Below are 24420 nucleotides of genomic sequence, written 5' to 3' on the forward strand. Positions count from 1 at the left end.
GCCCAAAGGCAAACAGTGAACAGATTTGGCTGTGAGCCATAGTTTGCTGATCTCTGTCTGGTCTATGCCACTATTGCCCAAATTCGTGTAAACTCCTCCATGTTAGAGTCCCAGATATCTTTCCAGGTTTAATTGCTATTGTCATTCTGATGAATTGTCTTCCATCCAACCGCATTACTGTTGTTCCTTGGACATTTTCTGGTTTCCGAGGCTTTTAATAATCAGTACTCTGTTTTAATTCTGGTGTAACTAGAATATTTTGATAAAAGCAAAGAAGTATTTCCAGATTTTTCCTAAAGTCAGTTTTGAATATTTAGAGAGGTAGGACCCAGTGATGATGATTAATGATAATGGCCAACATTATAAGGTGCTTTTAAGTGTCAGGCACTGTGCTGAGGACTTCTCATGTATTATCTCATTTAATGTTCTTAGCAACTCCTATGAGGAAACTGAGGCACAGAGTCGTTGAGTAACTATCCAGGGTCATAAAGGTAATGAGGATTTGAACCTCGAAACAGTCTGATTACTGAGCCTATATTCTTCTATTAGAAGTATTATTTCCATGTATGCTAATAGCTCATATTATTATAGTATTGGCACCTTTGCAGAATCCTCTCTCTCTCTTTTTTTTTTTTTTTAAGATTTTATTTATTTATTTGACAGAGAAATCACAAATAGGTGGAGCAGCAGGCAGAGAGAGATGGGGAAGCAGGCTCCCTGCCGAGCAGAGAGCCCGATTCGGGGTTTGATCCCAGAACCCTGGGATCATGACTTGAGCCGAAGGCAGAGGCTTAACCCACTGAGCCACCCAGGCCCCGAATCCTCTCCCTCTTGCTCTCTCTCTCTCTTTTTTTTTTTTTTAAATATTTTATTTATTTATTTGACAGACAGAGATCACAAGTAGGACAGAGAGGCAGGTAGAGAGAGAGGAGGAAGCAGGCTCCCTGCTGAGCAGAGAGCCCAATGTGGGGCTTGATCCCAGGACCCTGGGATCATGACCTGAGCTGAAGGCAGAGGCTTTAACCCACTGAGCCACCCAGGTGCCCCATTTCTCTTTTTTTTAAAAAAGCTTTTTAAAAGAACTTTTAAAAATAGATTTTATTTATTTTATTTGACACAGAGATCACAAGTAGGCAGAGAGACAGGCAGAGAGGGAGAGGGGGAAAGCAAGCTCCCTGCTGAGCAGAGAGCCTGATGCAGGGCTTGATCCCAGGACCCTGAGATCATGACCTGAGCTGAAGGCAGAGGCTTAACCCACTGAGTCACCCAGGCGCCCCAAATCCTCTCTTTTTTAACCTGACTTTATTTGTGAAAGACTGACCCTCAGTTATTTTCCACAGCCATAAGGACTCATGAGGTAATAAGATAGTATTATGAGCAGATAATAAAGTTAGTGGCTTTCCCACTATTTAGACTTTACCCAACATTAAGAGTTACCTTTATGTCATTCTCTTGATAGCTTCTATTTATTTTTATTTTATTTTTTTGCTTCTATTTATTTTTAAGATTTTATTCATTTGAGAGAGAGAGAGCGAGCACAAGCAGGGGGAACAGGAGGCAGAGGGAGAGGGAGAAGCAGGCTCCCTGCTCAGCAGGGAGCCTGATATGGGGACTGATCCCAGGGCCCTGGGATCATGATCTGAGCCGAAGGCAAACACTTAACTGAATTCCCATTCTGCAGTTGACCCTTGAACAACATGGGGATTAGGAAGTGCTGATCCCCCACTTGTCATAATCCATGTATAGCTTTGACTCCCTAAAAACTTCACTGCTTTTAGCCCATTGACCAGAAACTTTACCGATAAAGTCTCAACACATATTTTGTATGTTCTATGTCTTATATACCATATTCCTACAATAAAGTAAGCTAGAGAAAAGAAGTTATTAACAAAATCGTAAGGAAGAGGAAATACATTTACAGCATTGTACTGTGTTTTTTGAAAAAAATCTGCATGAGATTGAACCTACACAGTCCAACCTGTGTTGTTCAAGAGTCATCTGTATTCTCTTTTGTTGAAAAAAATTATTGCTTTTGACTCACTAAGTCAATTTCATATCCAGTGAGTCTCAACCAACAGTTTGAAGCATTTCATTAAACATTTAGGTGCTATAAGCTCTGTTGTTTGTGTTCAGTTACAGAGAAAACTCTGCTTATATGAAATAGTTGCTTTCTAAAGGAAGGGTGAAAATCCTAGAGGCTAGCATTCTTTTTTGATTTTTCTGCCTAAAAAATGCTCTACACTAAACCCCTAACTAATTTAGTTATTTGTCAAAGAGAGAGAGCGAGCATAAGCAGGGGGAGCAGCAGGCAGAGGGAGAAGAAGGCTCCCCACTGACCAAGCACCCTGATGTGGGGCTTGATCCCAGAACTCTGGGATTATGACCTGAGCTAAAGGCAGACACTCAACTGACTGAACCATCCAGACATCCCAAATAGATAAAATGTTTTTTTTTTTTTTAAAAAAAAGGAAAAAAAAATTGTCAACCCTAGTCAAGGATATTGTGTTTGGTAGTTACTAGGACCCCCGCCTGCCCACCTTGTGTGGTTGTGTTATTGACTTGACTTACAGTTTACTTACTCCATTTTAAAGAGAAAGGCAATTTTTAAAAGTAATTTTTAAAAAATTTTTTATAAACATGCAATGTATTACTAGCCCCAGGGGTACAGGTCTGTGAATCGCCAGGTTTACACACTTCACAGCACTCACCATAGCACATACCCTCCCCAATGTCCATAACCCCACCACCCTTCCCCTACACCCCTCCCCCAGCCACCCTCAGTTTGTTTTGTGACATTAAGAGTCTCTTTTGGTTTGTCTCCCTCCCGATCCCATCTTGTTTCATTTATTCTTTTCCTGCACCCCTAATGCCCCCCCACCTTTACATCTCCACTTCTTCATATCAGGAAGATCATATGATAGTTGTCTTTCTCCGATTGACTTATTTCTCTAAGCATAATACCCTCTAGTTCCATCCACATCTTTGCAAATGGCAAGATTTCATTTCTTTTGATGGCTGCATAGTATTCCATATATATTCCATATGTATATCACATCTTCTTTATCCATTCATCTTTTGATGGACATCTAGGTTCTTTTCATAGTTTGGCTATTGTGGACATTGCTGCTATAAACACTCGGGGCATGTGCCCCTTGGATCACTATGTTTGTATCTTTAGGGTAAATGCCCAGTAGTGCAATTGCTGGTCTTAAGGTAGTTCTGTTTTCAGCATTTTGAGGAACCTCCATGCTGTAGAAAGGCAATTTTTAAAAATGGTTGAATTTTAGAACTAGAAGGGAACTTAAATATCATTTAGTCCTGCCCTGCCCAGTATGTAGGCCACTAGCTAAATGTGTGGCCATTTAAATTTTAACTTAATTTTTTTTAAAGATTTTATTTATTTATTTGACAGATCACAAGTAGGCAGAGAGGCAGGTAGAGAGAGAAGGGGAAGCAGGCTCCCTGCTGAGCAGAGAGCCCAATGTGGGGCTCAATCTCAGGACCCTGAGATCATGACCTGAGCCAAAGGCAGAGGTTTAACCCACTGAGCCACCCAGGCGCCCCTAAATTTTAACTTAATTTTAAAAATTGTTAGATGAGCCACATTTCAAGTGTTTAGTTGATCTATGTAGTGTGGCTGTTTATAGAACTGTGCAGATTATAGATCACACAAGGTTTTTATCTTTTCATAGATGAAGAAATTAGAGCTCAGAAAGAGGTAGTGACTGTTCCAAGGGAAATCAGAGCTAAAAAGTAACAGAATTAGAATAAGTTTAGTGAAACTGTGGTTTATCAGGTTCACTAATGTAACAGTAGTTGTTGAGAAGAATGAGACCTTTGCCTTACTTAGGCTGTGAAGCCTTTCCTTGCAAAATTCCATGAGTGTAGCAGAGTAACAGAAATATTTGCATTTTGAGAGCTTAATAATTGGCTAAATGGGTGTTTGATTTTTGCTGCTTGCCCATTCATTTGCACTCATTTCCATTCATTCATTTTTTGCAGTAGGATCCCATTTGAATATTGATTTATAAACTTAGGAAGCTGTTGGGAGAGGTTAGAAAGAATAGCCTATACTAAACCAAATAAAGCAATAAAATTCTGCTATTGATTTTCAGTCTACTTCTGATTCAAGATATAAAGTCAACATGCAACAATTAGTTGATTTCTCTACACTTAAAATATCCGAAGAAGAAATAAACTTTCCTATTTATAATAGGATCAAAACCAGGAATAAATAAAATATTTACAAATAAATTTAATCAAGGAGGCGAAGGATCTATGCACTGGAAACTTGAAGACATTGATGAAAAAAATCGAAGAGGACACAGATAAATGGAAAAATATTTTGTATTCATGGATCAGAAGAATTAATGTTGGTAAAATGTTCATGTTGTCAAGCCATCTATGGATTTAGTGTAATCCATATCAAAATTCTAATGTGATTTTTCACAGAAATGCAAAAATAATCTTAAAATTTTTATGAAATCACAAAAGGCCTCAAGTAGCCTAAATAGTCTTGAGAAAGAACAAAGTTGGAGACGTTATACTTCCTGACTTCAAACTATACTGCAAAGCTATAGTGATCGAAACAGTATGGTACTGGCATAGAAACAAACACATAGACCAATAGAATAGAATTGAGAGTCCAGAAGTAAACCCATGCATATACAGTTATCTGGTATTTGACAAGCAAGTCAAGAATACTCAGTGGGGAAAGGATAGTTTTTTCAATAAATGGTATTGGGAAAACTGGATATGCAGGTGCAAAAGAATGAATTTGAACCCTGTTTTATACCACCCACAAAAATTAACTTTAAATAGATTAAAGTTTTAATTGTAAGGATTGAAACCATAACTCCTAGAAGAAAACCTTTGATGTTTGTCTTGGTGATAATTCTTTGGTTTTTAACACCAAAAGGTCAAGCAGTTAAAGCAAAAATAAACAAGAGAGACTACATCAAACTAAAAAGCTTCTACACAGTAAAAGAAACAACAGAATGAAGAATTAACCTACAGCATGGGAGAAAATATTTACAAACAACCAGGTAAGGGCTCATATTCAAAATCTCTAAGGAACTCAGTAGGAAAAAAACTTTCTAATTTAAAAATGGACAGAAGACCTGAATAGATATTTTTCCCAAGGAGACATACAAATGAGCATGTATATGAAAAGATGCTTAACACCACCAATCATCAGAGAAATAGAAATGAAAGCCACAATGAGGTATCACCTTACATGTGTTAGAATGGCTGTTTCTGCAAAGAGGAGAGATAACAAGTATTGGCAGGAATCTGGAGAAAAGGGAACCCTAGTACACTATCGGGAATGTGCAGAATAGAGGTTTTTCAAAAAGTTAAAAATAGAGCTATCATATGAGCCCCCAGTCCCACTTCTGGTTATCTATCTAAAGGAGATAAAATTACTATTTCAAAGAGATAACCTGTACTACCGTGTACATTGTAGCATTATTCACAATATGCAAGACATGGAGACAACTTAACTGTCTATGAATGGATAAATGGATCAAGAAGATGTGTATAGGGGCGCCTGGGTGGCTCAGTGGGTTAAGCCGCTGCCTTCGGCTCAGGTCATGATCTCAGGGTCCTGGGATCGAGTCCCGCATCGGGCTCTCTGCTCAGCAGGGAGCCTGCTTCCCTCTCTCTCTCTGCCTGCCTCTCCGTCTACTTGTGATTTCTCTCTGTCAAATAAATAAGTAAAATCTTTAAAAGAAAAAAAAAAAAAAAGAAGATGTGTATATGTGTGTGTCATTTCCGTCCACACACAATGGAATATTATTCAGCCATCAGAAAGAAAGGAATCTTGCTGTTTGTGATAACCTAGATGGACCTTAGGGCGCATGGGTGGTTCAGTTTGTTAAGTGTCTCCCTTTGGTCAGGTCAGGGTCCTGGGATCGAGCCCTACATCGGACTCCCTTCTCTGGGGAGTCTGCTTCTTCCTCCTCTGCCTCTTCCCCTGCTTGTGCTCTCTCTCTTGCTGTCTCTCTCTCTCTTCAATAAATAAATGAATAAAATCTTTTAAAAAGATTTAAAAGATGGCATTTAAGGACATTATACTAAGAGAAATAAGTGAGACAAGATAAACACAATGTTTTATTTTTCTTACGTGCAGAATCTTCAAAAAGCCAAAGTCAAAGAAACAGAAAGTAGGGTTGTGGTTGCCAGGGGCTGGAAGTGGGTGGGGGAAATGGGGAGAGGTTGGTCAAAGGGTATAAACTTCAGTTACAGGGTGAATAAGTTTGGGTGTTCTTTTTTTTTTTTATTATTTTTCTTTTTATTTTTTAAAGATTTTATTTATTTATTTGACAGAGAGAGCGAGAGAGCACGTACAAGTAGTCAGAGAGGCAGGCAGAGAGAGAGGAAGGGAAGCAGGCTCCCTGCTGAGCAGAGAGCCCAACACGGGCCTTGATCCCAGGACCCTGATATCATGACCTGAGCCGAAGGCAGATGCTTAACCCATTGAGCCACCCAGGTGCCCTAAGTTTGGGTGTTCTAATACTCAATATGATGAGTATAGTTAATACTACAGTATTATATACTTGAAAGTTGCTAAGACAGTAGATCTTACATCTTCATATCACATACAAAATATTTTAATTATGTAAAGTAATGCATGTATTAAATAAGTTAACCTTATTATGGTAATCATTTCACAAAATATACATGTATAAAGCCTTAAACTTACAGAGTCTTCTATGTTAATTATATTTCAATAAAGCTGGGGACAAAGTTGTTACAGTTTTGTCATATTTGTTTAGTGTGCACATGTATAAGAAGACAGAGGTATGGGGGAGGAGAGAGAAAATGAGAGATCAGAAGCTTTCATGTGAGTATGATATCAAAGTAAGGGAGGGCTAGATGTAGTATTCTGAAGTATAATGATTCCCATTTTGATAGTGATCCATCTACCTCCCATGGTATTTAATCAGGACACCTTTACTCTTAGGGAAGTTAATGTAGTATAATGGATTGCAAAGCTTTTGAAATAATTAATTGAGCACTTTCTTTCCTTGCTGTATTACCTATTTTACTATCACTCTAGTTAAATTATGCTTCTTTTCTCTTAACATAATTTGGAGTTGTGCTACTTAAGTGACTGTGGATTGGTCCAGGCCTTGGAGGAGATAAGTACAGTAACTTGAGAGTAAGTGTTTAGACACTTCATAATAATTGACAGAGAATTTGATTTCTGTTAAATCTAATAAGAAAACTTTGGAGCTTGTATATTGTGTGTCTTTAAAAATTCTATTTTCTAGTTACTTTTATTGGATTTACAAACGACTGTATTGGTCTACATTCTAGTGGTACCTACTGCTGAGAAACATGCCATCTCAAAACTTAGTATTCTTTTTAAAATATTTTATTTATTTATTTGACAGGTAGAGAGGCAGGCAAAGAGAGAGGGGGAAGCAGGCTCCCTGCTGAGCTGTGGGATTCCAGGACCCTGAGATCATGACCTGAGCCGAAGGCAAAGGCTTTAACCCACTGAGCCACCCAGCTGCCCCTCAAAACTTTGTATTTTAAAACAGTAGTCATTTATTTCGTTCACAAATCTAATTTGGTCAGGTCTTGGCAGGGAAGACTTGTCTGCTCTATGCAGAGGCAACTGCGGTGGCTTGCCTGAGGTTGGTTCACTTGCTTAGCTGGCGAGTTGGGGCTATCCGTTGAGACCTGCACTAGGGCTGAGGTTGGGGGCCTGAGTCCCTTTCCATATGTGGCCTGGGCTTCCTCAGATATTGGTGGCTAGGTTTACAGTGTACATGTCCTTAGACAAAGTCAGGTAAAAGCTCTGTCTCTTCTTATGACCTGGGCTCAGTAGCCAGTGTATCTTTTCAGCGGTACGGTTATTCATTAAGGTAGCCACAGTGATGTTTCCAGACTTGTGTGGTAGGGGGCATAGACTCCACCTCTTGATGGAGTGGTAAAATTCCAGAAGTATTGTTTCTGCTGTTTTTGGAAAATACAATCTGCCACAATCCATGATGGACTGGAAATTGAAAAAAACTGGCTCTTTACCAAGCTGTCTACAAAGATGGCTTTGATTGAGAAGCCTCACTGACCTAGTCCTAGATGATAATTTACTTTTTTTGGCACTTTTATCAGTATACTAGTTTAATGTAAACATATTATAACTTAATGTGTTTGACTTAGTATGGTACATTGGTGGGTTAGTTTGACCTTATCCTCCATAATGACCCCAGCTAGGTGTTGATGCTCATTAAAATATGTCTTTCTCCAAAGTTTAAATCACCCTTTTCATGTTTAAGAGAAAAAAAGCCTGGTAGGAAACTCTTAGTGCATGAGTTTGTGAGTACTTGGTGGTTTTGTTGGCCCGTAGACTCTAGGATTTATGTCTTTTTCCTGACTTGGTAGATGGTTTTCTGAAAGGGATTCCCAGTGTCATGCCTGGGCAAAAAATCTGTCTACTAGTGTTCAAGAATCTAGTGTGAAAACAGCAAGGGAAAGAGGCCCAAGTGACATTGGTGCTTCTATATAATTAACACATACTTTTTGAATACTACAGAGTACAAAGTTAAGTCTTAGGTGCTAAGAGAAATACAAAGTAAACAGGACTTCTGCCTTTAGGAACCTGTAATATTATAAAGGAAAATATACCTTTGGTAGACTTGAATGCTTAAGTAGTAGTGTTGTTAATATTCAAGATCTTTTTATTACTACTAATAGTAATACTACTACTAGAAGTAGTATCATCTGACATTTATATAGCACTTTAAAAATTACAAATTACTTTTCAAGTAATTTCTACTTTCTTAGCTAATATTTGAGCTCTAATCCTCAGTTCTTAGCATGGTGCCTGGAACATAGTGGATGCTTAATATTTGATTAAGTAAACAAATAGATTTTTGAGGTATAATAGAATGATTGTAGTCGCTAGCATCTGGCACAGTAGGTCTTGTACTTTATTGCAGTGTAACACTGAGATTATATAATCTCGATAAGTTTGTTTCTTCATCTGTGGAAGCAAAGTTAATATCTCTTTTTGTACTCTGTAAAAATAGGTTGAGAGCTTTGGGTATGAGCTCCAGGGATAGTGTATGTTTTCTACATGTCGTTTTAAAGTCCAGTGTATGTGATGATAAGTAGGAAAAATTACTGGTGCTGCAAACTATTAGAAGAAATTTTAGATACTAAAATTAAAAAAAAAAAAGCATATCCCTAGAGGCAGTACAATATTAGATTAACCTGTTGAATTTTTTCAGTATTTCTTCATGCAACATAAATTTATATTTGGAATGAATCTGATATAGTAAGCATAATATTGGTTTAGTTCAGGTTGTTTTAATTTTCACTCTTTTGTTATTGTACTTTTATTTACATGAACTCATGAGAAAATTTAGGATCTCCTTTTTTTCCTCCAAATTAACTCATTGGGCCTTACGTTATTTTTCACTTTCCTTTTCAGAGTTTGTCAGGGCTCTTAAAAATATAAGCATATTCCTTTTTTTTTTTTTTTTTAAACGGTGGAGTGAGAATGCTAATTGAATGTATTTATTTAGAATAAGAAAAGAGGGCCACCTGGGTGGCTTAGTTCGTTAAGCAATTGCCTTCAGCTCCGATCACGATTCCAGGGTCCTGGGATCAAGCCTCAAACGGAGCCCTGCATTGAGCCTTGCAGAGCCTCATGTCTTCTCCTCTGGTTTGCAGAGGAGAAGAGAACCTCTCCTTCTCCCTCTTCTTCTGCCGTTCCCCCTGCTTGTGCTCTCGTGCTCTCTCTCGTCAAACAAATGAATAAAATCTTTAAAAAAAAAAAAAGGGTTAGAATAAGAAGACATCATAGATGATGAAAGCTGATGTAAGTTTCCTGAAATTCAAAAATATGACTATTTTCACTAATTAATAGCCTATCACACCTCTAAAATAACATTTGTTAACTACAGAAACAGAACAGATCTCTTCATATAAATGTAAGTTCGTAAAACATTATTTTTAATTGTGTAAAATATGCATCACAAAATTTACCATCTTAACTATCTTTAAGTATATAGTCCAGTGGTGGTAAGTATATTTATATTGTTGTGGAGTCATCATTATGGATATCCCAAAATGCTTTTCAGCTTTAAAAACTGAAAGGCTGTACACATTAAACAACTCCTCATTCCCTCCTGCTATTCCTTGGAAACCGCCGTTCTACTTTCTGTCTATAAATTTGACTACTGTAGATACCTTGTTAAGTGGACTCAACCAGTATTTGCTATTTTGTGACTGGCTTATTTCACTTTGCCTGAAGTCTTCAAGGTTCATCCCCAAGGTAACCTGTGTCAGAATTTCCTTTTTAAGGCTAAATAATATTCTGTTATATGAATATATCATATTTGTTTACCCATTTATCCACTGATGGGCACTAGTCTTGCTTCCTTCCACCTTCTAGCTATTGTGAATAAAGCTGCTGTAAACTTGGGGGTATAAATATCTCAAGACCTGGTTTTCGGTTCTTTTGGTTATATACCCAGAAGTGGAATTATCAGATCATGTGATCATTCTGTTTTTAGTTTTGTGAGGAACCACATACTGTTTTTCATAGCAGCACACCATTTTACTCTCCACCAACAGTACATTGTTTTGATTATTGTAGCTTTTTAGCGAGTTTTGAATTGAGGAAGTGTGACCCTCTGAGTTTGTTTTCTTTTCAAGGCTTCCAGGATCTCCCCATCCTTGTTATTTTCTGTTTTTTGTTTTGTTTTGTTTTGTTTTTGTTTTTGTTTTTGACAGTAGCCATCCTATTGGATGTGACGTGGTATCTCACTGTGAATTTAATAGGCAATTACCTAAACATTGATACTGAGCAACTTTTCCTGTGCTGATTGGCCCAGTTTCCTGTGGATATCCATTTTTCCCCTCCACTGTTTGGGAAGAGACTGTCATTTCCACATTGAAGGTCTTGACACCCTTGTAGAAAATCATGAACATATATGCAAGCATTTATTTTGGGCTCCATTCTATTCCCTTAGTCTTTATGCCAGTAGTTCTACATTGTTTGATTACTATAGCTTTATAAGTTTTGAATTGAGGAAATATGACATCTCTAACTTTGTTCTTCTTTCCAAGATTTGTTTTGGCTATTCAGAATCCTTTGAGATTCCATATGAGTTTTAGGATGAATTTTTCTGTTCCTGTAAAAAATGCCAATGGCGTCTTGATAATTTTACATTAAATCTCTAGATTGCTTTGGGTACTTTCAACATCTTAGTAATATTGTCTTCCAGTCTATGAACAGAGGATTTCCATCTGTATCACCTTTAATTTCTTTGTGTTAGTGTTTTGTCATTTTCAGTATATAAGTCTTTTGCCTCTTTAATCTAAGTATTTTAATTAATTTTGATGTTACTGTACTAAGATTTGTTTTCTTCATTTCCTTTTTGGATCATTCATTGTCAAGGTATAGAAACCCAGTTGATTTTTGCAGGTAGAGTTCATATCCTGCAACTTTGTTAAAATTGGTTTTTAGTTTCAACCAGTCTTACATTAGTAAGACTTATGTGAGCTCTGTTGTGTGTACTGTTTTTTGGCACATCTTGTTTTACATGCTTTTACATTTAGTTTGGTATTTGAATCTGAGCTGTGTCCTTTGTAGAGAGCATATAATTGGAGCAGGGCTTAACAAAATATCTGTTGTGTGAATCTTTGCCTTTTGATTTGAGTGTTTATTTTATTTACATTTAATGCTGTTATTGATAAGGTAGTGCTGTTTTACTAGTTTTCTTAATCTTTTGTCCCTTTCTTCCTCTATTCTTTATTAATAGCCTTCTTTCCAACAGGTATTTTCTAAGCTGTCATTTTAATTTTGTTTTTTGTTTTACTGTAGTATTTTGAGTTTCTTTCTTAGTGGTTTCCCTGGGGATTTACTTATAACGTTTTAGTTGGGGATAATAGTGTTTAATTTAAATAGCATATAGGAATTTTGCTCACCTTTCCTTCTCTTTTTGTAGTATTGTCATTTAGATCACATCTTTAGGATATAATCCTGTCAACACATTTTAAGTATTGCCTTATGCAGTTGTTTATTTACAAATTTACAAATAAAAATTGTATTTACAAATAAAAAATTACAAAGTTTACAAATACAAAATACATTTATTGTGTTGTTTATGATTAGCCATGTAGTTACCCTTATTGCTGGTTTTCATTTCTTCCTGTGGATTTTAGTTACTCTCTAAATGTTCTTTTATTTCATCTTTTAGTTTTTTTGTCTAGGACAGATGTGCTAGTTACAAATTTTTTTAGTTTCTGTTTCTTTGGAATGATCATTAATTCTTTATTTTTGAAGTTTTGTTTTGCTACATATTGAAATCTTGTTGATAAGTCTTTTTCTATTAGTACTTTGAATGTGTCATTTACTGCCCTCTGACCTGCCTGTTTCCTGATTAGATATTGTCTGTTAATGTTACTGAAGATCACTTGTAGGTGATGAATCACTTTTCTCCTATTTTCAAGATTTTCTTTTTCTTTGTGCTGTAATAGTTCAACTGTGAAGTGTCTAGGATCTGGTTGAGTTTATCTATTTTGGAAGTTATTTAGGTTTTTTTTTTTTTTTTTTTGATGTGTAGATTAAATTTTAAACATGAAATTTGGGGATTTATCTGCCACTGTTTCTTTTTTCTTTTCTTTTTTTTTTTTTTTAGTACAAATATCCCAGCAACAGCACATGGCGAGCTGCTGCTGAGGGCATAGGTCTTTATTGGAGGGGTATGGGCAGGGCATGAGGAAGGTTCCCCTATTCTAGGAAGATGGGGATAGTCCTGGCTGGCCCTATAGTGGGATGTGTGTGGGGAGGTCTCTGGCCAGGCCACAGTCCAAATGGGAAGACACCAGTCAGTCACAAAATTATGGGAGCGCCACATAAGCCTGGCTGTAAGTCCAGGAACCACCTAGAAGCCTGGGGCAGGTTCCCTGCACATTCATTGTTAAACTCTACAGGATGAGGCTGTGCATGAGTTAATTACAAAAGAGTCATATTTACAAATATCTGTACACACATTTGAAAAACTCACAAAATTGTCATCTATGTATCATAAGTTGCTAGACCAAAATATTAAAAATGAGATAAAATTATACATTTCTCTTCTCAATTCTTTTCAAAAGGATTATTTTTAAAGCACATATGCTACTTTCCTTAGCAAGACCCATGAAAAGACCGAGCAGCTCAGCCTTCCTTGAGCCCCCAGAGGCCTTGACCCATGAATGGGCCTGGCCAGGGGACACTGCCCAGGGTTGGGGCAAGAGAGCCAGTCCACAGTGCAGAACAGAATGCTGAAACAATAAAAGGAGGAAGATGTCTTTGGCTAAAACTTTGGCATCTGCCATTGTTTCTTAAAATATTTTCTCTGCCCCTTTCTAGTTGACTGTTTCTGAGACTTCCATTATGAGTATGTTGGTATACTTGATGGTGTCTCTCAGGTCTCAGACTATTTTTCTTCATTCTTTATTCCTTCTATTCCTCAAATTGAATATTCTCAACTGACTGACTTTCGAGTTCACTAATTCTTTTCTGTATTAACTCAACTTTCTGTTGGGCTCTTTTATTGAATTTTTTATATCAATTATTTTACCTTCAGCTACAGAATTCTTTTTTTAAAAAGATTTATCCTTTTATTTATTTGTTTGAGAGAGAGAGTGTGAGAGCGGGGAGGGACAGAGGGAGAGAGAGTCTTAACTAGACTCCTTGCTGAGTGCGGAGCAGGTCCCACATGGGGCTCCATCTCACGACCTTAGCCAAAATCAAGAGTTTACCAGTATTCTTTCTGCTTTTATGAAGGAGTGGATTTTCAGAGGTCTTTACTCTGCTGGAAGTGCTTCCTCCATTTTTCCCCCTTTTTTTAAAATTAGAAAGTTACTTTTAATAGATAACTACTTTGAAAACATCAGGTGGGTAGAAATACAGAAATTTGAATACAACCAAAGGTAGTTAAATTTAATTACTTTCAATTAATTGATACCCCCAATTTTTCCATGCTCTGGTTTATACTTAATGTGAGTCTGAACTCAATTCACTGCTTTCTTAATTGGATGAACATTTTATGTAGCAAATAGTGTAACCAGGGCCAATATAAGTAAAGTTTATGAAATATTAACATGAAACATGTTCATCTTTTCTAGAAACTGATACTTTAAGAACCATTGGACTAGTTTCCAAGTTAATTTTTTTTTTTTAAAGATTTTATTTATTTATCAGAGTGAGAGAGAGGGAGAGAGCGAGCACAGGCAGACAGAATGGCAGACAGAGGCAGAGGGAGAAGCAGGCTCCCTGCTGAGCAAGGAGCCCGATGTGGGACTCGATCCCAGGACGCTGAGATCATGACCCGAGCCGAAGGCAGCTGCTCAACCAACTGAGCCACCCAGGCGTCCCTCCAAGTTAATTTTTCTTCCCTATTTGTTTCCTCCTTTTGTTGCTTTGATCATATAAATATATTTTATTTTCAGTGACATTTTGTTCCTGCAAGCATGAATTATGACATTAATAGAAGGTTTGATTTATGATTATGGAAATTATGATCTAGTTTTAAGCTGTGCCCTTTTATTTCACAAAATTTCTAAATTGAAAACAAAAAGTTCTTTCCTTTATATTTGGGTTATTCTGTGTAGGACCATTTAATATAATTCTATAAATTATTCTTTGGGAGTAAATTAACCACTTGAAGATTAATCAGTTTGTATTTCTGCTTCGAGTGTAGTACCTGTGTTATATCATGGTCCCTTAAATAACCCTTTGTGGTGAATGCTATTACTTTGACATTTCTGTAGATGAAGGAAATGAGGCAGAAATGAGTTAAAGAGAATAAACATCTAGTCGTTTTCTTTCTTCCTTTCTCTTTCTTTTTAAGATTTAATTTATTTATTTGACAGAGAGAGACAGCAAGGGAATGCATACAATCAGGAGGAGTGGGAGGAGGAAGAAGCAGGCTTCCTGCCGAGCAGGGAGCCTGACCTGGGGCTCCATCCCAGGACCCTGGGATCGTGACCTGAGCTGAAGGCAGATGCTTAAGACTGAGGCACTTTATTTGAGAGAGAGCGAGCACAAGTTGGGGAGTGGCAGAGGGAGAGGGAGAAGCAGGCTCCCCACTGAGCAGAGAGCCCAGTGCCAGACTTGATCCCACAACCGTGGGATCATGACCTGTGCTAAAGGCAGACATTTAACCAACTGAGCCACACAGGTGCTCCGTCATCTTTTATTTTCTTAATAACAGGTCTTAATGTTGTTATGTATAGAACAATCTCTGTATCCAATCCTGTGACATCTGAAGTTCAAAGTGAATAAAAATTTTAATTTGCATCATCAGCATTTGCCACTGTTAGAAGAAATCAGTCATGTTAACATGATGAAGAACCTGGCCCAAATATGCATTGTTAAATTAAATTTAATTTTGTTATATACCAGATTATGAATCAGAATGTGAAAATTCTCTACATATTTTGTCTCTTAAGTGGTTTGACTGTATGTTTTTAACAGTTTTATTGAAGTATAATAGTGTATAGTAAACTGTGTATATATTTAAAATATAGTGTTTGATATATTTATACATATTTTGACATATTTATACATCCATAAACCATCACCACACTCAGTATAATGAACATATTCATTACTCCCAAAAGTTTCCTTTTGCCCCTAGTGTAATCTCTCTCACCATATTGCTGGACCCTAGGCAACCGCTGTTCTGCTGTCACCAAAGATTACTTTGTGATTTTTAGAATTTTATACGGATGGAATTGTATAGTATGTACTCTCTCTCTTTCTTTTTTTTTTTCCTCCCAAGATTTTTATTTATTTATTTCACAGACAGAGATCACAAGTAGGCAGAGAAAGAGGAGGAAGCAGTCTCCCTGCTGAGCAGAGAGCCCAATGTGGGACTCGATCCCAGGACCACAGGATCATGACCTGAGGCAGAAGCTTTAACCCACTGAGCTACCCAGGCGCCCTATGTACTCTTGTTTTGATCTAGCTTCTTTGAGCAAGTATTTTGAGACCTGTCCATATTGTTGTGAATATCAATACTTCTGTTTTATTGTGTACTAGTATTCTATTTTATTAATATACCACAGGTGAATAAACATGTACCACATGTGAATAAATCCATTTACCTATTAATGGACATTTATTTTGTTTCCAGTGGTTAGCTATAACAAATATAAGTCTTTATACGGACATTTGTATTTGTTACCTGGATAGCTCATAGAGTTGAAGTAGGTTCAAATTTGTAATAAAGTGCCAAACTATTTTCTAGTGTTGTTGTAACACTTTATTTTCCTACCAGCAGTGAATGAGAGACCCACTTTTTCCTTGTCTTTCGCAGCAGTTGGTGTTCTGTTATTTATCTGTCTTGATGAGTATGTAGGAAAATTGTTTTATGGTTTTAATTTGCGCATACCTAATGTCTAATGATGAACATCTTTTTGTGTGGTTATTTGCAATCTGTATATCTTCTTTGATGAAATATCCCTTTAAGTCTTTTGTCTGTCTTTAAATGAGGTTGTTTTGTTTTCTTAATACTGAGTTCCGAGAGTTCTTTATATATTCTGGGTACAACTCCTTTATCTGATAATATGCTTCCACTCTCTGGCTAGTCTTTTCATTCTTTTAGCAGTGTCTTTTGAAAAGCAGATGTTTTAATTTTGATGAATTAGAAAATATCAATTTATTCTTTTAAGTGTCATGCTTATGGTGGTTTTTCTAAGAAATAATTTGCCCAATCTAAGGTCACCAAGGATTTATCCTATTTCTTTAAGAAATTTTATTGTGTTAGATTCTGGAGAGATCTTTGATCCATTTTGTGTTAATTTTTGCATACAGTACAAGGTATGGATTGAAGTACACTTATTTTTTTTTTTTTGCATATTTTCAGCCATCTTTCGACATTATTAGCCTTTTTCTACTGAATTTTTGTAGGCATACCCCAGATACACTGTGGGTTCCATCCCAGACAACCACAATAAAGCAAATATTGCAATAAAGCCAATCAAATGAATTTTTTGGTTTCCTAGTTCATATTAGAATTATGTTTACACTAGGCTGTGGTCTGTTAAGTGTGCAGTAATATTATTTCTAAAAAAAAAAAAAAAGTACATATCTTGGGGTGCCTGGATAACTTAGTTGGTTTAGTTACCAACTTAGTTGGTCTGCCTTCAGCTCAGGTTATGATCCCCGACTCCTGGGGTTGAGCCCCATGTCGGGCTCTCTGTTCATCAGGGAGTCTACTTCTCAGTCTTTCTCTCTGCCCCTCCCTCTGCTTATACTCTCTTTCTCTCTAGTAAATAATAACATTTTAAAAATACATAGTTAAAAAATTCTTCAGTGCTAAAAAATTCTGTGAGTTACAATTACTGAGCTTTCAGTGAGTTGTACTTACTGCTCACAGATCATTACAACAAATATAGTAATAAAGAAAAATGTGAAATATTGAGAGAGTTAATGGAAATGTGATAGAAAGACATGAAGTGAGCAAATGCTGTTAGAAGAGTGGTACTGTAAACTTGCTGGATGCAGGATTACCACAAACCTTCAATTTGTAAAAACTCAGTATCTGCCAAGCACAATAAAATGATGTGTGCCTGTATATCTTTGTCAAAATTGAGTTGTCTGTATATGTGTGGGCCTTATTCTGGACTCTGTTTTGTTTCATTCCTCTGTCTGTTAAGATGATCTTGGTGACAGTGTAGTGTCTTGGTTTCTGTAGTTTATAATGAGTCTTAAAATCAGTAGATTGAGGCTCCCATTTTGTGTTTCTTTTTCAAAGTTGTTTTCAACTTTTTTTTTTTAAAGATTTATTTATTTAGAGAGTATGTGTTTATGCGAGTAGGGGGAGGGGCAGAAGGAGAACGAGAGGGAATCTCAAGCAGGCTCCTCACTGAGTGTGGATCCTGATCCTGGACTTGATCTCATGACCCTGAGATCATGACCCGAGTTGAAACTGAGAGTCAGACACTTATCCGACTAAGGCACCCAGGTGCCCCTCAACTATTTTCAATTCAAATCTTTTCAATTTCTATTCAAGTCTCTCATTTTCTTTTGAATTTTAGAATTGGTTTGTCAGGTTCTACAAGCAAGCCTGCTGTGATTTTTATTGAGATTGCCTTGAATCTATAGATTATCTAAACTGTGAACACAGCATATCTCTTTACATATTTTCTTCAATTTCTCTCAGTAGTGTTTTGAAGTTTTCAGTTTCATTGCTATTGTAAATTATATTGTTTTTAAGTTACAATTTTTGTTGTTGCTAATTTGTAGAAATACAATTCTTTTTTTACATTTTGATGTTACATTTTGCTTTGGTAATCCCACTTATTAGTTCTAGAAGCTTTTTTTTGTAGATATCTTCAGATTCTCTATGTAGTAGGTTATGTCATCTGCAAATATTGGTAGTTTTCCTTCTTCTAACTCGTATTTCCTTTTTTTGCCAAATTGCTCTGGCTCACTTCTCCAGTACAATTCTGAATAGCAGTGATGAGAGCTGATAGATATCCTTGTTTTTGCTTTTAAATTTAAAAAAGTGTTTTATTTATTTGCGTGTGTGTGTGGAGATAATGCAGGAGCAGGGGGAGGGGCAGAGGTAGAGAGAGAAGCAGACTGCCTGCCGAGTAGGTAGCCTGATGTGGGATTCAGTCCCAGGACCCTGAAATGAGGACCTGAGCTGAAGGCAGCCGCTTAACCAACTGAGTCACCCAGGGACCGTGATACTCTTGTTTTGTTCCGATTTTTACTCATAAAGCATTCCATTTTTTAGTGTTCAGTATAATGTTAGCTGTGTTTTCCATGTTGGCCTTTATCAGGTCAAGGAAGATTTATTTGTCCTTGCTTTGATTCTCTACCACCCATTTCATCTCTCTTACTCCTTTCTAGCTACTGTTGAGCCATGTCATTTGTCTCTCTGTGACAGCCAAACCCTTTAATCTATATTTATGATGATTGAAAAATAAACTGTTTGCCACTTTGTCCTTTGAAGTTAAAGTCAGAAAGAATGTGCTTTCGTTGAACAGAAAACATTGTATTAACATTAAATAGAATTCTAAATAGAAAACAATTTTATCTCACAGTTTTAATTCACTAATCATTATGTGAATAGCCCAAGTGCTTTTTCTGTCTCTTAACTATATGTGTCCATATTTTTTTAGTTCGAGTATCACCGTATATGTTCAGCTCTTTTTACTTAATATGTACAGATTTTTAATGCATATAGACATAAAAAGATTTATCATAATTTTAGGTCTTTTAGAATGTTTAAATTTATATTATTACATTGAGTATAAAGGACTGAATATTTTTGTAGACCACAATTCTTAAATGTTTTCTTAAAAAAGATGGTCTCGTTTCCACTGAAAGCAGTTGTGTACCTGTATATCAATTTCACTGAAACACTTTCCAGATGAAAAAAGAAAGCTGTAATGGAGAATTTTATTTGAACTTCTTCTAAAACATCATGGAAGGTTTAGCATATTTTTTTTCACAGATTTAGAATTTTCAAGTAATAAACTTCTTCAGAAATCAAGTAGAATTATTGCTTTATGAAATGAAAGTAAATGGGGCAAGAAGTGTGATAATCTATTGGTAACTAAATCTTGTAAGTGAAGATACCATTTTATGGAGAAGTCTTAAGAACTGATTAGACAGTTCATTTATGCTTCAGATCTGAAGTGTTTAAGTGTAAGTTTCCCAAGAAAGTAACTCAGTACTAAAGAATCTGAGTAGTGGGAACAATGCTGAGATTCTTTCTTAATTTTTTAAATTTATTTTTATTTTTATTTTTAAATTTTTTTCAATGCTGAGATTCTAAGTTAAGTACTTCAGACTGAAGATTCTAATATATACAAGATGAGAATAGCCCAGAATATATACTTAGTTTCTTATAATTTTCATTTGGTCACTTCAAGGAATACTTATTTCCTGCCCAGCATCCTATAAGGTATGGATGGGGTAGGAGGTTATGGAGGGAAATATAATGTTAATTATAAGGACTACAAAAGTGAAATATTTTATGCTAGAATGTTAAGTTCCATAAGAATAGGGATTTGTGTCCTCCCACCCCCAACTGATGTATGCCAAGGGCCTAGATCTGTGCCTGGCGCGATGTAACGAATATTTGCTGAACAAACATATGACTGAATCTACTGGTAGTATACTTAGAAATTATTTCTGGGGTGCCTGGGTGGCACATGCAGTTGGTAGAGCATTCAGCTCTTGATCTTAGGATTGGGAGTTTGAGCCTCACATTGGCAAAGAGATTACTTTTAAAAAATAAAGTAGTTTAAAAAAATTTATTCCTAATTTTTTTTTTTTAAAGATTTCATTTATTTATTTGGCAGACAGAGACCACAAGTAGGCAGAGAGGCAGAGAGAGAGGGGGAAGCAGGTACCCTGCTGAGCACAGAGCCTGATGCAGGGCTTGATCCTAGGACCCTGAGATCATGACCTGAGCCAAAGGCAGAGGCTTAACCCACTGAGCCACCCAGGCGCCCCTATTCCTAATGTTTTTTAATGGGAAGGATGCTTTTTAGGTATGTGAATATAAAACTCAGTCTATTCTTTTAAAGTTTTTTTTTTCTTTAATATTTTTTTTGTGTTTTTATTTTAATTTCACTTAGTTAACATACAGTGTATATTAGTTTCAGGTGTACAATATAGTGATTCAACACTTCCATACTCCATCCAGTGCTCATCACAGCAAGTGCCCTCCTTAATCCCCATCACTTATTTCCCCCATCTCCTACCCTAACTTGGATAATCATCAATTTGTTCTCTATAAGTGAAAGTCTGTTTCTTGGTTTGCTCATTTGTTTTATTGCTCAAGTTCCACATATGAGTGAAATCATACAGCATCTGCCTTTTCTCTGACTTATTTTGCTTAGCATTATACTCTTCCAGCTCCATCCATGTTGTTGCAGATGACAAGATTTCACTCCTTTTTTATGGCTGAATAATATTCCTGTGTGTGTGTGTGTGTGTGTGTGTGTGTGTGTGTGTCCTCCATCCATTTGTCAGTCTATGGACACCTGAGCTACTTCTATAATTTGGCTAGTGTGAATAATGCTCCTGTAAACATAGGGGTGCATGTATTCCTTTGAATTAGTGTTATTTTGTTTTTTTGGGTAAATACCCAATAGTGTGATTGCTAGATTGTAGGCCAGTTCTGTTTTTAACTTTTTGAAGAACCTCCATACTGTTTTCCACAATGGCTACACCAGTTTGCATACCTACTAACGGTGTATGAGTGTTCCTTTTTCTCCACATTCTTACCGATACCTTTTGTTTCTTGTGTTGTTGATTTTAGCCACACTGACAAATGTGCAGTGATATCACATTGTAGCTTTGATTTGCATTTCTTTTATGGTAAGTGATGATGAGCATCTTTTCATGTGTCTGTTGGCCATCTCTATGTCTTCTTTGAAGAAATATCTGTTCTTTTCAAAAAATTTTTTAGAAACTTAAAGATTACTATTAATGAATTTTTTTCTCATCAAATAATCAAAATAAAGTTATTTAAAGCTCTCAGTTAGCAGGGTGTAAACTAGTAAGGTTTTATTATATGTTAATGGGAAGCCAGCATCTTGTGACAATCCACATTTTAGACTATTGAATATTTAGAATAGTCCATTTTTGTAGTTGGCCTTAGCAATGTAAATTTATCCTTTTAAAGTTAGTTAATTTTATCTTAAATACTTTCTGACCATTATTGTTCTCGATTTGAGGTTGAGAAGAATCTTTTGGCATTAATAGCTACTTGAGATTGTATATAAAGCTTTATTGTGTAATTTTAAAAAATATGTAAGTCTGGGGGCACCTGAGTGGCTCAGTCCGTTAAACATCCGACTCTTGATTTCCACTCAGATCATGTTCTCAGCGTTTTGAGATTGAGCCCCAAGTTGGGCTGTGTGCTCTGTGGGGAGTCTTTTTGAGATTCTCTCCCTTTTTCTCTGTCCCTCCCCCTACTTTCCTGCTTGCTTGCTCTCTCTCTAAAATAAATAAAAAATAAATCTTTAAAAATTAAAAGATACAAGTCTGAAAAACATTTTTCTTCATGAACATAATAAGTACAAGAAACATGAGATTTTGAGGAGGGTAGGTACATTTTGTTCTATTATAAGAACATTTATATATGCTAATTGTAATTTTCTACTGTCCTATTATGAGTGCTTTTTGTTTGAATGTTTCCTACTTAGGGTAGCCAAGTTTAGGTTTCTCTGGTCTGTAAAGAACAGTGGCTTTTAACCTTACGTATAATCTACTAAACCTGTTTAAACATGGAACCAATAGATGGGTTACTTTCAGGATATGTTTATGTAAGTATGTTGTCCAAGAGTAGATTTGGGTTGTCTCTAAAAACATGTGACTCAGTTTTCTAAATAACTACATATTTGTAGAAAGGCTACTCAGTGTTCTGTTTGTTTTTGCTAAAAATGGAAGCAATACCCAATAAAGTATTTGCTTAATGTTAATTGGTTTTCAAAATATTGAAAAGTGCTGTTTGCCCTTCACTTTGTAAATAGTATTCACAATAAAATTATAATATTTATTTGTTTTTAAAAAGATTTTATTTATTTATTTGACAGAGAGATCACAAGTAGGCAGAGAGGCAGGTAGAGAGAGAGGAAGGGAAGCAGTCTCCCTGCTGAGCAGAGAGCCGGATGCAGGGCTCAATCCCAGGACCCTGGGATCATGACCTGAGCCAAAGGCAGAGGCTTTAACCCACTGAGCCACCAAGGCACCCCTAAAATTATAATATTTAAAGCATAAAGGGCACCTGGCTGTCTTAGTCAGAAGAGCATGTGACTCTTAATCTTGAAATTGTGAGTGACTCTTAATCTTGAAATTATGAGTTCGAGTCCCATGTTGACTGTAAAGATTACTTACATAAGTAAATAAACTAAAAAAAAAAAAAGCATGATATTAGCATTCCCTCACACAATTAGAAAGTTGTGTGAGATAACATAAACTAGACTATGGTGAGTAGTCATTAAGGAGAAAAGTAATAAAGAGTTTTGAAAAACGGATAGTCTGTGTTTGTTCATATAGTCTCCTTCAGTGACTTTTTGAAAGTTTTTATGTAGCATAGAGGATGATCAGAAGAGCCCACTAGAAACATTTGATATTTTGCTCAACTGGGACTTTAAGGAGTTATGTTCTCTTAGCATCTCTAAAAGAACGTTTTGCTCTCATAAGTGAATAAAAAAAGTTGGAAGTGCTCTAGAAAAGGTGTCTCTTCTGAGAAAGGCAGATACTTACCTGCAAGCCAAATGTCCTATATTAAGGCTCTCGTAACCTTTCGGGAGTGTGTTTTCAAGATGTAATGAAAATTCTGACTAGACTTATTTGGCTTATTGTTATATTTCTTATCACTTATGGGCAGTTAGGTTGTCACTGGCATAATTGTGCCATTTGTAAAGTAGTATGTATCTTAAAGGTAGGTACTTTTCAAGACTGGAAGATTCTCATATGGTATCTGGGGTGAGTTACATAGACATTTCATTGAAACAAACAAAAAAGAAATTTCATTGAAACCATTAATCTAAGTTCTAGTGCAAATGTCAAAAGTAGATGTGCCAGTAAATGGGGAAGACTGGTTTTGGCAGAATACATTGAAATCTTTTGATCTTGTCATTCCTGTACCATTCTTTGACATTGTGATACCTTTGTGACATCAACCAGTGTTCTTTTTTTGGTAGCTCCTCCTACTGTTAAACCTGATTTGCTGATTCTGCTGTTACTTATGAATTTCTAAGGTCTTTGCCCACTTTGTTTGTCTGGACCACTCACCCCAGGTGAAGGGAAGGCAGGATTGGGGAGAAGAGAAATACATATATCCATTACAGGCAAGAGTGGAACATGCACAAAGAGGTGATTGTGTGTGTTGCTTCATATTTTCTTTTTAGCTTTACAATAAGTCTTTGTATGAGAGAAAATCCATTAAATTTTTAATGCTTTTGATCAGTAAGTGTATAGTCTTTTCTATTTGAAGATTCTTTTTGTTTTTTTTAAGTAAGCTCCACGCCCAGTGTGGAATTCAGTGTGGGGCTTGAACTCACCACCCTGAGATCACGACCTGAGCTGAGATCAAGAGTCAGATGCTTAACCCAGGTGCCTCATTGTTTCATATTTTCTATCTTTGGTGAATATTTGTTGATTGAGTAGTACCATCGTGAAACGTGTATTAGTTTTCTATTGATATATAATGAATTACCCAAATTTGACGGTTTAAAACAACACATTGATTTTCCTCCAGTTTCATGGGTCACGAGGATGGGTGCAGCTTGGTTGTATTTCACATAGTTGCAGTCTAGATGTTGACTGAACTTTGGGAGCCTGGGTTCTTTTCCAGGCTCATGTGATTGTTGATGAATACAATGAAATGTAGGGCTGAGGTCTTTAGTTTCTTGCTGTCTGTCTGCTCCTAGAGG

At 36.4% G+C, this 24420-nt stretch overlaps 1 protein-coding gene across 3 annotated transcripts in view; it reads left to right on the forward strand.

Moving 5' to 3' along the window:
• PTPN4 (protein tyrosine phosphatase non-receptor type 4) overlaps positions 1-24420 on the forward strand; it is a 209411-nt gene that overhangs the window by 15473 nt on the left and 169518 nt on the right. For 2 of the 3 annotated variants that reach the window (XM_044242626.1, XM_044242628.1), the window contains exon 1: positions 24087-24100. The exons of the other annotated variant lie outside the window; for it this stretch is intronic. In XM_044242626.1, coding sequence (XP_044098561.1) covers positions 24088-24100 — 13 coding nt within the window. In that variant the 5' untranslated portion in view covers position 24087. Of the gene's footprint in view, positions 1-24086; positions 24101-24420 lie in introns of those variants that run through there. 3 annotated transcript variants of the gene reach the window in all.

The sequence above is a fragment of the Neovison vison genome, chromosome 3, assembly GCF_020171115.1.
Source record: "Neovison vison isolate M4711 chromosome 3, ASM_NN_V1, whole genome shotgun sequence".
In the NCBI taxonomy this organism is placed as follows: domain Eukaryota; kingdom Metazoa; phylum Chordata; class Mammalia; order Carnivora; family Mustelidae; genus Neogale; species Neogale vison.